Source organism: Vombatus ursinus, unplaced genomic scaffold, assembly GCF_900497805.2.
Source record: "Vombatus ursinus unplaced genomic scaffold, bare-nosed wombat genome assembly UNPS02009918.1, whole genome shotgun sequence".
NCBI classification, from domain to species: domain Eukaryota; kingdom Metazoa; phylum Chordata; class Mammalia; order Diprotodontia; family Vombatidae; genus Vombatus; species Vombatus ursinus.
The window spans coordinates 3,910,591-3,925,104 of NW_020949696.1; the positions used below are offsets into that span (position 1 = coordinate 3,910,591).

At 44.7% G+C, this 14,514-nt stretch overlaps 1 protein-coding gene across 2 annotated transcripts in view; it reads left to right on the top strand.

The window, feature by feature from the left end:
- Positions 1 to 14,514, top strand: part of SCAMP4 (secretory carrier membrane protein 4) — an 88,453-nt gene that overhangs the window by 59,930 nt on the left and 14,009 nt on the right. For both annotated transcript variants that reach the window (XM_027853137.1, XM_027853138.1), the window contains exon 5: positions 6,310 to 6,411. In XM_027853137.1, the coding sequence (XP_027708938.1) occupies positions 6,310 to 6,411 (102 nt within the window). The remainder of the gene's footprint in view (positions 1 to 6,309; positions 6,412 to 14,514) is intronic.

Genomic DNA, 14,514 nt, shown 5'->3' on the forward strand with positions numbered 1-14,514 from the left:
CGCCTCCACACTGGAGGGAAGCAAGATCACAAATCAAAGAGAGCTCGCAGTGTGCATATTACTGGGCTTGGCAGTGAGCCAAATAGAAGTATCATGAGCTCATCTGATAACGCAACACCCAGATCTTTGGTGTCACTGATTGTTAGAGCTAGGAGGGCCTCTCAGGATCATCTAGTCCAGGCCTGCACAACATAAGGCCCACAGGCCCCAAGGCCTGCCAAAGGATTTCAGGCAGCCTGTGAAAAATGTAGGCTTGCCCCTGCACACTCACCTGTTTGTCACGTGACCCTCAGCAACCAACCATCATCAGTCTGTCTCTAGTCTAACCTGTCTGCAGCCTAAAGAAGGTTACCCTATTTTAATTTTGGCCCCTACCTACTGCCAAGTTGTGCAGGTCTGATCTAGTCCAATCCCTTTGTTTTACAGATCAGGAAAGAGAAAACTGAGGCCCAGGGTTATTGATCTTAGAGGCAGGAAATAACAGAACTGAGATTCAAGTTAAGTCATCAAGCATATTAAGTACCATCTATGTGGCATCCACCATGCTAAGCACTGGGCATACAATGAAATTATGGGATCTTCCCTCAAGGAGCTCACATTTTAATGGGAGAACTAACATGCAAACAACTCTGTTTACATACAAGCTACATACAAGATGAATTAGTTAATCTCAAGTGGAAGACACTGACATTAAGAGGGATTGAGACAGGCTTTGTGTTACAGGCACAGTTTGATCTGAGTCTTGAAGGAAACTGGGGAAATGAAGGAGGCAGAGGGGAGGAAGGGGACAGTTCTGGCATGAGGGACAGTAAAAACCCTCAGTTGTGTGAGGAAGAGTGAGGAGGCCAGTGTCACTGGATCACCGAGTATGTGTAGGACGGCTGAGGTTCCGGAAGGAGACTGGGAGGAAGGGCTCTAAGAGCCCAATAAAGGATGTTATATTTGAGTTAGGACCCTGTGTGTTTATTAAGTGGCGGAGGGGTGGATCAGACCTGTGCCTTAAGAACATCATTTTGATGGATGAGTGGAGGATGACCTGGAGGGGGAAGAGACTAGAGTATTCTCACTAATAGAGTGGCAGAGGAGAGAGGGGGCTGTGTACAGGAGAGATTAGGAAGGGAAAATCATTACAACTTGGCAGCTTGTTGGACGTGAGCGGTGAGAGAATGAGGAGGAGGGGGTCCCTGGAAGGATGGTGGTACTTGGCACAGTCCCATCGAATTTAGGAAGAGGGAGGATTTTGGAGAAAAGATGATGAGTTCCGTTTTGGACATGTTGGATTTAAGCTATCTACAGGCCATCCATTTCACAATCTCCAGCAGGCAATTGATGATGCTACACTAGAAGAGAGAAGTTGACTGTGGATCTGGTTCCTGTCCTCATGGAGCTCACAGTCTAGTAGGGAGAGACAACATAGAGAGCTATAAGACAAAATGATACATGAGAGGGGCAAAGTGTTGAATGATCTTTTGGGAGAAGGATCATTATTGGATGGGGGGGATCAAGGAAGGCTTCAGGGAAGAAGTAATACATTAACCAGACTTCAGAGAAGGATCAGGATTTCAGCAGATGGACATGAAGTAGGGGAAAGACTTTCCCATTGTGGGGAACTATATGGGCACAGAGGCTTGAGGAACGGGCAGGGACAGCAAGGATCATGTCTGAGGAACAGCAGGCAGCCTGCTTTGGCTTGTAGCTTAGCTACAAGCAGAAGGATTATAATGACTGAGGGGGCCACTAAGTAATGGGTAATGGAGGCCCAGGTTCAAACTTGATTCAACAGGCAATGGGAAGTCATTGAAGATTCCCTAATACACAATATCAAGAATCATTTCCTGGTTCAGTCATTTTGGACTGTCCGGGGAGATACAACTTAGAATACGTAGCATTGTTGTGCTTTGTGAGGAAATCATTGGACTTGGAGCCAAAAGACCCAAGTTCAGATCCCAGCTACCCTACTGACAAGCTGAGTGACTGTGAGCTAGAGTGGAGACGTGAATACTGGTCCAGCCAGGGTCTGTAGGTGGTTGTGAAGAACAAAGAGGAGAATATCTTTGTCGAGTAAATATCTTTGTAAATAACTAGTGGGAGGTTTTATTGCTGCTGCTCTTGGATGGGGTTATCGGGAAATGGCAGGATGGACGTGTTTTTCTCCAGTTTGATGGATATGAGCTAACAGGTAACTTAGTAACAGAGCTGAGGGAGATCCTTCTTGCCAAAGTCCAACACCATTTTAGGTAGAGCATACAATACTGGCAAGTCGAGAATCTTAGAATTTAAGAGCTAGCAGGAATTTGGGGGAGCATTTATTCAAATATCAGCATTGTGCAGAGGATGAAACTGAGCCATGAAGGTCTAAGTTGACTTTCTTTTATGGGCTGGTTGTTTTCCAGAGCTGAAAGGTAGCCTTGCAGACATGGCCCTTTGCTGGAAGCACTCAGGTCTTTCCTCCCATGGCGACAGGGATTCCTAACCATCTTTATATCCTGCTGAAACCTGTGGAGCCCTTCTCAGAGTTATGTTGTTAAATCCAGAAAATAAAATGCAGAGGATTACAAAGGAAGCCACTTCTATTGAAATAGTTATCAAAATATTTATTTTGTTTTAGAAGTTCATGGACCTCTAGACTCAGTTAAGGTCCTTGAAGGCAGAGCGTCGTTCGCATCATTTTGTGCACACACACCTCCCCTCCTCGCCCATTCTTTTGTAGAGTCTAGGGAGGCATGAGTGTGTAATATTGAATGTAATATTAGATTTTTTTTAATGTATTGGTCCATTTTGCTGAATTTTTATTTTTACTTTTTAAATTCTTGTTTAAAAGGGATGACTTTCTGGGCAAGGGAGGGATACAGGTCAAAATTTAGGCCATAAAAAACCAAAAATTTCAATACATATCAGCTTTAGGGGAAAAAAAAAAGCTGTCGTATTGTCCTCATTGCCACGTACCAGAACTTGGACATAATAGGTGCTTAATAAGTGTTGAGTAAGTGATTGAATAAATAAATTAATGAATTAGAAAGCGTTCTTTAGAGAAAGAGACGTCAATGATTATTGACTTAATCTGTAATTAGAACAGTCTAGTTTTTCATCTCATCGCTGATGTTACTCTTGCTGCAATCGAGCAGATATTTATTAAGCACCTACTGTGTACAAGGCATTATGCTAGTTGCTGGAGATAGGACAAAAATGAAAAGCATCCTAGGAGATCCGACTTCTTTCCTCCCTGCACAAATCCTGCTTCTCTAGCAGTTTACCCCTCATATCATTCCCCTTTCTTACTAAGCTTTCATTTCTCCTCATCTCCCGGCTGCTTCTTTAATGCCTAACAAAGACAAGCATGTCTCCCCCATTCTCAAAAAGCCCTCCTTTGATCCATCCATCCCCGGTAGCTGTCATCCTCTCTCCCCTCCATTTTGTAACTATACTCCTTGAGAAGATGTTGGCAACTTCTTTTCCTTTGATTCTTCTTAACCCTCAGTATTCCGGCTTCAGGCCTCATCATTCAATTGAAACGGCTTTCTCTAAAGCTACTAATGATTTCCTAGTAGTGAAATCTAATGACTTTTTATCAGTCCGCATCCTTCTTGACCACTCTGCATCCTTTGACTGTGGTGACCACCCTGTTCTCCTGGGTACCCTCCTCTTTCCAACTCTTTGGGGAACCTGACTCTCCTCCTCCCCAAATGCCGTATCACAGTTTTTCTTGGTGGATCATCCTGGTCATCCCAGCTGACCTCGAGTGTCCATCCGGGGCTCTCTTCTCCTTCTCATCCCTTTCATTTGGTGCTCTCATCATGGTTTCAGTTATCATTTGTATGTAGATGATTCTCAGATCTGTTTAGTCTGCCCCAGCCTCTCTCCTGCTCAGTTCCAAGGCAGAAAAGAGTGCTTGTGGTCACTCATAGACCAAAGCACAGGCCAAGAGAGGAGTAAACACTTCTCCTTAGATCATACCACCTTGGAAGAGCTGAGAACTTACAGGTCCCTAGAAGTATCTCTGAAAACAGCCGCACAAAACCCCTGAAGCTTGGAACAGTACATTCTCCACACTGGAAGCAGACCCTACCTTAACAAAGTAATTGGCTGGGATCATGAATAAACAAAGGTCCAAAAAAAGTCAGACCATAGAATCGTTCTTTGGTAACAAAGAAGATCAAAACATAAAACCAGAAGAAGACAACAAAGTCAAAGCTCCTACATCCAAAGCCTCCAAGAAAAATATGAATCGGTCCCAGGCCATGGAAGAGCTCAAAAAGAAGTTTGAGAAACAAGAAAGAGAAGTAGAGGAAAAACTGGGAAGAGAAATTAGAGTGATGCAAGAAAATTATGAAAAACAAGTCAACAGCTTGCTAAAGGAGACCCAGAAAAATACTGAAGAAAATAACCCCTTAAAAAATAGCCTAATCCAAGTGGCAAAAGAGGTCCAAAAAGCCAGCGAGGAGAAGAATGCCTTAAAAAGCAAAATTGGCCAAATGGAAAAGGAAGTCCAAAAGCTTACTGAAGAAAATGCTTCCTTAAAAATCAGAGTGGAGCAATTAGAAGCTAGTGACTTTATGAAAGAAGCTGTTCCTTTTCCCCTGTAATGCCAGTGCCTTCCCACTAAGATCTTCTCTAGTTTACCCTTATCTATCTTGTATATACACATTGTTGTTTACATCTTGTCTCCCCCATTAGTTTGTAAGCTCCCTGAGGACAGGGGCTGGTTTTGCCTTTCTTTGTAATTTCAGAATTGGGCATAGTTGATGAACATAGTAGGGCTTAATAAGTGCTTGTTGACTTGACTAATAGGACACATATTCTTTACAATGCTTGTCCAGAAACGTTACTCCCCGAGGACAGGGGCTTTTTTTGCCTTTTGCTTAGCATGTTTGATGGTACATAGTAGGTGCTTAATAAATGCTTGTTGACTTTCCTTGACTAATAGAACATACATATATACATACATATACACATACACATATACATATAGACTCTTTCAAATCCTTGTCTAGAACGTGCCTCTAAAATCATTCCTGTCCCTATTTGATGAATGTCTTAGGCAGTATATGTTCTGTCAAAACCTGGGCCTAAAGGATTGATGAAGCTGCATGTCCTTAATGATTTAAAGGGCCTGCTTATCCCTTTGTCACAGAGATTTGGAAAGGGGGCAGGGATGGGCTGAATGTACCAAGGCCTGCTCATGGGGAAATCTTGTAAAACTGCATCCAGAAGGGAGGGAGCTCTTTGGATTTGGACAAGTGTCTATTCCCTTGGGCTTTTGTTAGTGACCTGGGTGTGTCCCCATGGGAGGGACCCTGGAGAGCTTCACCTAGATATGCTTAGAGAAAGCTTGTGTATATTTAGTAAAAGGACTTCTTTTTTTTTTTTTTTTTTTTTTTTTTTTTATTTGCCTCACTGATTCAGTCTTTCCAGATAATGAATAGACATTTGGGACAGGTCTGCACCTGGCCAAAGGCAGTCTGTTTATTCATTTAGCAATCATTAACCACCTATTACGTGCAAAGGTTGGAGTTCCTTGTTGGGATACTGTAGTTACGTTTAAGAGCCACTTTCCCACACTAACAATGAAATAGTACCTCCGTTTTGCAGATAAGAAAATTGAGATTCTTAACTTTTTTCATGTCATGGAGCCCCTTTGGCACTGTAGTGAAGCCTGTAGATACCTTCTCAGAATGTTTCAAAATAACATAGATATGATTACAAAGGAAGCCAATTATATTGAAATACAGTAATCAGAATAATAAAAAACTAAGTTCATGGATTTAAGAACTCTAATAATAATAACTAGCATGCATGCATACATACATAAAGAGAGGGGAGGGAGGAGGGAACACTGTATGACTGAGACGATGCTAAGTGCTTTTCAAATACTATTTCATTTGATCTTCACAGCACCCTGGGAGGTAGGTGGTGTCACTATCCCCATTTTATTGTTGAGAAAACTGAAGCAGACAGAGGGTAAATGACTTGCCTCGAGTCTTCCTGACTCCAGGCCCAGCCTCCTATCCCCTGTGCCACCTCAGTGTCCTGCTAGTAAGGAGCCGAGTTCAGATTAGCATCTGGATCTGCCTTGAAGTCTGGGGCTCCATTTGCTACACTCTACTCTTGGATTGTGACATTGTGTGCTTCTCCAACCATTGATCTCTATAGCCCCTCTGATGCACAAACACAAAGGCCCCCCTACTCCACCAGGTCATCTTAGTTTCACCCCCTTGTTTTACAGATCAGGAAACTGAAGTTTTAAGTGACTGACTTGACAGTGCAAAGCTAACAGTAAAAAATAGTTGTTTGTCTTGTGTTCTCTTGCAGGGCTGACAGCTCTTTTAATTTTATGGCCTTCTTCTTCATCTTTGGTGCACAGTTTATCCTGACCATCTTTCAAGCAATCGGTTTCCCCAAATGGGGAGCATGGTAAGCAAAACTCTTCCAGGAACTTTTTGAACATTTGAATGATGGCATTCATTCCCTTCTGAGAGACTAGAAAAGGGAGGCCAAGATGGTGAGGAGTCCTGAAATCAGAATGATTAAAAGAAGTGGTAGTATTGAGCCCGGAAGAGAGGGACACTGGAGAACTGGAGTGGGCTTGTTCTCTGTGGCTCCAGGCCCCTTCCTTTCTTGTGGCGTCAGGGTTGGGGGCAATGTAGAGAAGACTAGGATTTATTTAAATGCTTTACTCACCACAGTTAGTTTTCATAGACAGCTATAGGATCCAGAGAGCTAAAATTCCCTTCTCTCCCAGAGATCCAGGAATGCATGTTCACTACTAGGGCTCCCAATTTCCTTTTCACATCCCTGCAACCCTCCCAGGCAGTGATCCTCCCTCTCACACAGTGGCCCAGGAGGCCCTGCCTCTCAGTGACATAGTTCTGTGCATGCTTAGGCCAAGCGCTGGGGAGCAGACCCCTTTATTGTTCTGGAAACAGTCTTATTGTATTTGTGTGTTTTGCCATTCGTTCTGCCTCATCAGATCCAACCCTCTGAAGGATGACTGGAAGGTCTTTTGATTTGGTCAGACCACAGTGGCAGGATTGTCTTTAATTCTAGGCGTGTGTGACCCTAGGCAAGTCATTTTTAACCTTTTTGTCTCAGTTTCCTCATCTGTAAAATGAGGATAATAGTAGCACCTCCTTCACAGGGTTATGGTGATGATCAAATGAGATAATATTTGTAAAACACTTAAAACAGTACCTGGCACATAGTAGGTGCTATATAAATGCTACCTGTTGTTATTGTTAATGGTGGTGTTGGTAGTAGTGGTGTTGGTAGAGGTAGAGGAAAAAAGAAAAGAAGAGAAAAGAAGAAGCTGCTGTCCCCAGTACTCCCAGCCCAACCCTTCCCCACTCCTTTTCTGTCCTCCAATTCCACCGGTCCTTGGGAATCATTAACAAACTCTCCTTCATCTTAGATTTCTTCCTCACATTCAGTCTGTCTTCTGTGCCCTCAGCACCTGGATCTTTCCAGATACTCTGTCCCATATCACCTCGCACCCCTAACCCCTCCCCTCCCCCAGTGCTAGGCCTTCTCTCCTCTCAAGGAGGAGCTAGTAGCTGCCAGAATCTTCCTCTGCCATCATCACTAGGAAACCATCATCTTTGAGATTCACTCTATCATCTCTGTCCCCCTATGCAGATGCTCTTGCTGAAATCTGCCAATGTACAGGTCACTTTCCTGACTTTCTGAAGGAGTTTCGTCCTTGTATCTTAGTTGTCTTATTCATCATACCTTTGCCCTCCTACTTGGAGACTTTAGTAGACTTCAGGAGACATCCTATCTCTGTTTTCCTTCCTCTCTGTGGCCTCCAGAGACTGTCCATCTTCCTCTGTTCTCTTGATCCATCCACCTCTTCTGCCCTCATTTGAGTCTCTGTATGGTTTTAACCTTGTAATTTGCCAGTCCGCTGAGCCCCTGTCCCTGTCCATTCTTCGATCCATGGTCACTCTCAGCATCTGCCTTCTCTGCTCCTACTCCCATACTGATGAGTGCCACAGGAGGAGGAAATCAGGAAGCCATGCCCTCTGGGTTCACTGCAGTTGGTATTATCTAATGCAGCGAGTCTCGTTGTTTCATGATAGTCTTTTTATTCTTCCATAACTGACGTCCCTATTCTCTACAGCAGCTGTTCTGTGCCATCAGGTGACTTTCAAGGGAAAATTAAGGCTGTGCTTTGTGAGTTCCCTCATCTCTGCTTCACACCTCAAAGACTCTTATCTCTTCACCCAGCTTTTTCTTCTTTCCTCGACTCTCTGACAAAGAAATGGGCCTGATGGTCAAGTCTAAGTCCTTTGCACCTACCCTTAATCTGCTTTCAGCCCTTCCAGTTTTTTCTGGGAGTTTAACCCAGGAATAATTCCTTCCTTCTTTTTGATCTCTGGTGTCTCTCTTTCTAATAGCACTCATCTTCCTGCCCACACACAAGTCCATGTCTCTACCATCCCTAAAAACCTTCCCATAATCCTGCGATCTCCTCAAGCCATGATCCTGTATCTGACCTCCCAGTTACTACCAGACTCCCAGAAAATGTCATCTCTTTCTCGCAGTGCTTCAGCATCTTCCCCATCTGTTCCCTCATCAATGTCTTTTTTTCTCCAGAGCAAAAGGCATTTAATTAAAACAGAATGGTAAGGCAAATACAAAGGAACCAAATCAAGGAGTAACCCAAATACGAATGCTTCCCCTCTCCCACGCCCTTCTGAGCGTCTGACACTGTGGCTCCCACCCCAGCCCTCTCCTGAAACTGCTCTCTTCAAACTGAACAATCATCTCTTAACCTGCTAAACTTTTCCCAGTGCTCATCCTCCTTGACCTCAGCAGCTCTGGACACTGTTGAACCCTCTCGCCTCCTGGACACTCTGGTGGTACCCTGCTACTTTTCCTCTGCCTCTCTGACTTCTTCTTGTGTGTCTCTTCTGCTACTTTATCACCCATCCTCTCATGCCCTGGCTTTGTCTGCTATGGCTTCTCATCAGCTCTCAGGGGTTCCATTTTCTCTTCAGTGATCCCTTCTCCTGAACTCCTGCCTGACATTGCCCATTGCCTGCTAGCCATCTCCAGCTGGACTTCTCTTCTGTACTTCAGAACTCAGCACCTTCCTCCTCCCAGTGTGCCTGCCGGTCTTGAGGGGACCACCCTCCTTCCATTTACTCAGTCTCCTAATCTAGGCATTATCCTTCAGCCCTGTATCCCCTCTGGAGATGGATTTAATATCTCCTGCGCCTGCAGCCTTCTCCCCATTTACAGCGTTGTCACTCAAGTTCAAGCCCTCCCCGCCCTTCACCTTGAGTGTCATGATAGCTCCCGGATTGTCTTCCCACTTCGAGGTTCTCTCATCTTCCACACAGCTACAGATACAATCTTCCAAAGTCAGGGGTCTGATCGTGTCATTCCCCTGCCCAAAAGTCTTCCAAAGGTCCCCATTGCCTGTAAAATAAAATCCAAACTCAGCCAGGTATTTAAGACATTCCACAGCCTGATTCCACCCCCACCCCCCAATCCAGCTTTATTTCACAGTTTGCATATCTGGTTCCAGAAAAACTGGAAGATTGACTGTTCCTGAAACAAATCATCTCCCACCTCTATTTATTTGCCTAAACTATGCCCTGTACCTGGAATGTGCTCCGTCTACTTCTCTGCCGCTCAGAATCCTTCTTATTCTTCAAGTCTTCACTCTGCTACCACCTCCTTCACAAAGCTTCCTTTCTTCCTTCTCCAGCTTTTCCACATTGTTCATATTTTCTCCCTCCTCATATCACCTTGCTTTTTCTCATTTGGGCAGCTGAAGCTTCCCTGCATGTGGGGGAGAATATAGGCTCCATGAAGGCAGGGGTGTTTGACTCTTTGTAGCCCAAGTGTCTAGGTCAGTGCTCTGTTGCAAGAGTTTTTTCCTCCCCCAAACTGAGAGACTGAGGAGGTAAGAAGGAAAGGTAAGATGGTTGCTAAAAGAAAGGAAAGAGAGACCTTGAAGCATTTTTTCAATGTACAGAAAAGGAGAGAAGCAAGCACAGATGGGTGGGATAACTCTGAAATGTACATACTGTAGCAAAGCAAGCCATACTGAAGAAAGATTTGTGGTTTCATGTCCTGTCCTCTCTATTCGGCTTTGTAGAAGAAAGCGCCCACTTATTTGGTGTTTAAGTTCAGAATTTTAAAATTTCTTTTAAGATAGCAGGTACTTAATTCATGTTGACAGTTTGAATTGAACCGAGCTAATCGATCAGTCTTGGGCTTCATTAAGCTTCCAGGAATAAGGAAGCGATGGTCCCCCGTCCATCCTCAGGCAGAGCACATCCTTGGTATTTATTGTGCTTAGCTCTGGGTGGACATTGAGAAGCCAAATTCATGACCACCCAAGTAATGAAATAGAAATGCATTGATTAGGTGCCGAAGATGGCCTGAGCCCTGGGCTCATCACAGGAGATCCAGCTAGAAAAGAGAGACCGTCCCTGCTCTCCTAGGGCTCTTGTTCTTAGCGGAGGACACAACCTGTAAAGGGGGATTCAGATTCACCCCATGGGGCCTCTCAGCTTCCTTCTAACTCTGAGAGTCTAAGACGCTCCGTTAGAGGTTGGCCAGTTAGCCTTGATCACCACCTGCTGTGTGCACGTCCTCACAGGCTGCCTTCTAGAAGCTGGGAAGATAAGCACACTGTGCTCTCATGCAAAAGTGAGGATGCTGCGGAATATGAAGGAAAAAGGGGGATTGGGAGAAGCCCAACTCCTGGTCAGGAAGAAGACCTCACAGAGGCCGGCTTGACAGGCAGTATTGTGAAGTGTTAGGAAAAAAAAAAAAAAGGGCAGGTGTCAGGAGGCCTGGGCTGGACATCAGCATCACCACTTCTGCTGCACCGATCGCCGTGGTACATCCTTTCCCTTTCTGGGCCTCAGTTCCTTGTCTGTGCCAGGAGGAACCAGCTGGGGCCTGGCCAGTGGGCCCCTTTTCAGCCGTAGCAAGTTCTGCAAGCCATCTTCCAAGTGGAAGAGGGATTCTTGTCTGCTTCAGTTTACTGATGTAATTGCAGCCTTATGAGGCACTGCAGTAAAAAAACTAGGAGTAATAGAGGCAGCTGGGTGGTGCAGCGGATAAGAGCTCTGGGCCTGGAGTCAGGAAGACCTGAATTCAAATCCAGTCTTAAACACTGACTAGCTGGGTGAATCTAGGCAAATCATTTCACCTTTGCCTGCCTCAGTTTCCTCAGCTGTAAAACGAGGGTAATAACAGCACCTACCTCGCAAGGTTCAAATGAGGTTATAATTATAAAGTGTTTAGCCCAGTTCCTGGCACATAGTAAGTGTTACATAAATGCCAGCTATCATTATTATTACTCCGAGGATAATTGTAAGGAAGGGACTATTTTTTAAAATAATTTCCCATAAACTTTTATATTTATAAAGAATGTTTGTAGAATATACTTTACTAAAAATATTTTAGAAAGTAGCCATAGAAGTGTGAATTTTGTGGTTATTATTCTAGTAATAGTGAGGATGGTATAGGATGGTATAGACTGGAGACGGGCATGGGCCTCACATATCCAGGAACAGACAGATTTATGTTTTTGCTTTTTCCATCCCCTTAGACTCCAAGAGGCAGTCAGTCTGCAATCATTTAGTAAGCATCTGCCAAGGAGGGAGCGATCCCTTCTCTCAAGGAGCTAACCTTGTAATGAGGGGAGACAACCCACCAAAAAATGAACACACTTTCGATTGGCTCTCTCTTACTTATCAGTTACAGGGCTGGGTAGTTTAGAAGGAGAGAAGCTTCCTAGAAAAGGTGGTACTTGTGCCAAGCCTTGAAGAAAGAAAGGTGATTCTGGCATGAAGGATGGCCATTGCAAAGGTGTGGAGATAAGCGATGAAGCACTGAGGGAGGCCCAGAGGCTGGCGTGGCTGGATCACAGAATATGGGAGGGGCAGTCAAATGTAACAAAGCTGGAAAGGTTGGTTGAAGCCCGGTTGTGTTGGGCTTTAAAAGCTAAACAAGTTTATAGTTGAACCTATGGTCAGTAGGAAGCCACTGGGATTTGTTAAGTCTAGGAGTGACATCAGATCTGCACGGAAAGGAAATTACTTTGATGACAGGAGTTGGGAGAGACTGAAGACAGGGACAGGAACGAGGAGGCCAGAGGTGGTAGGGCCTGAGCTAATGTGGCAGCTGTGCGAGGGGAGAGAAGGGCACCCACCCAGAGATGTGAGGGCGGGAGAAATGGGAAGATTCGGTGTGATTATCACAGGGGAGTGCCCCGTCCAGAGTGGCAGCGATGGCACCTTCAGAAATGGGGAAGCCGGGCAGATGGGGGTGAGGAGGGAAAGATACAGGCCTTGTTTCGTTCATGGTGTGTGTGTGATGTCTCCAGAATATCCACCTTGAAGTGTCCAATAGGTAAATTGTGACAGAAGCATGAGGAGAAACTAAGGGCGGGTATATAAATCTGAGTCATCTACACAGAGATGATAATTAAACTCATGGGAGCTGATAAGGTCACCAAACGAGAGAGTAGAGAGAGAAGAGAGCCCAGGACAGGAGCCTTAGGGAATGCCCACATTAGAACCAGGAGAGAGTTTATTGTTGTTGTTCAGTTGTATAAGTCCTTTCTGACTCTTCATGACCGCATTTGGGGTTTTCTTGGCAAAGATACTGGAGCAGTTTTGCTGTTTCTTTTTCCAGCTTATTTTACAGATAGGAAACTGAGGCAAACAGGGTGAAGTGACTTACCCAAGGTCACACGGCTAGGAAGTGTCTGAAGTCTGATTTGAACTCAGGAAGATGAATCTTATTTTATTTTTATTTTTGCTTTTTGGCTAGGCATTGGGGTTAAGTGACTTGCCCAGGGTCACACAGCTAGTAAGTGTCAAGTGTCTGAGGTCGGGTTGAACTCAGGTCCTCCTGATTCCAGGGCCAGTGCTCTATCCACTGTGCTACCTGTACCCTGCCCTGTCAGGAGAGAGTAGTATCCCAAAATCCCAGACAGGAGAGAGGAACCAGGAGGAAAGGATAAAGTTTAGTGAAAAAGGAAGGAAGGACATAAGGTGATAGCTGAAGGGGTGAAGGTCTAGTGAGGGTTTTTGTTTTGTTTTGTTTTGTTTTTTAAGGCTAGGTGGAAAAAAAGGCATGTTTGAAGACAGTAGAGAAGGAACCAGTGGATTAGGAAGAGGTTAAAGAGTAAAGAAGGGATGACTGAGGAGGTATACAATAGCCATCATAGTTTGAATAAGGTGGAAAATTTTAATGGAGTCAGCTTCTAAGGAGGAGTTGGTAGCAGCAAAAAGAGAGTCTGGAATTGGCAGTGGATAACAAGGAATATTCCAGCCTTGCCTCCAGGGTCAAAGTGTGTTTGTGTATGGAGGGGAGGGTGAGCAGTGGTATGACCAGTGCTGGAGAGGATGGCCAGGGGTGCAGGGTCATCTGGGGGAACTGAGGCTTCCCTCAGAGCAAATAGATGGAAAGAGGGTGAGAGAAAGTTTTGTTCACTATGGTATGGAAAATGCAGAGAAAATCAACAAATAAGTGAAGAGGCTTACCACACACCTACTGTGTGCTCAGCAGCCCAGACAAAGACATAGACTTTTATAGGACAGTCCCTCTCCCTCCGGGGCTTCTGGTTTTGTTGAAGGGGAAAAGACTTAAATGTATGGAAATTTAAATAAGAATATAATATCCGCTATCTGGAGAATAAAATTAAGGGGTGAGAGAGGAATGTACTAGGAGAAGGAGAAAGGGAGAGGTAGAATGGGGTAAATTATCCCACAAAAAAAAAAAAAAACAGAAAAGGAAAAAAAACTAAAATAAAAAATTTTAAAAAAAGGAATATAATATCCAAATAACAGCCCAAAAGTAAAAGAGATGTAATTAGGTTGTAGGGGATCATAACCTACATCTATCTGCCTTGGGTTATTGTCCACTTCTAACCAACAGTCTAAGGGCAGCTAGGTGGCGCCACAGTGCACTGAGTCAGGAGTCAGGAAGACTCATCCTTCTGAGTTCAAATGTGGCCTCAGACACTTCCTAGCTGTGTGACCCTGGGTAAGTCACTACTCCCTGTTTGCCTCAGTTTCCTCATCTGTAAAATGAGCTGGAAGAGGAAACGGCAAACCCCTCCACTATCTTTGTCAAGAAAAGCCCAGATGGGGTCACAGAGGGTCGGAGACCACAACAGTCAACAGGCCTGTGTCAAATGTGTCCCTCACCATCCACCCTCCATCAAGCTGTCTTAAACCAGCCCCAGCCCCCAAGGGTTTCCTGCTTGAGTTCTCATCAGTTTTATAGGATGTAGGACTGGAAGATCGCCTTAGAGATCATCTAGTCCAACTCCCTGATTTTACAGAGGAAGAAACTGAGGCCCGGACTTGGTGTCTTCAGACTTCATGTCCTCTGCCTCCAGACCTGCCGCACTTTCTCCATGTTCTCATTGTTGTCAGATTGTTTCTCTCCCCAGCAAAAGCTTTGGTGGGGCATCTTCCCCAGCCTCCAGCACATTGCTGGGGTTCAGGATGCATTTAGGGACTGTCGAAGGTGTGGTGCAGG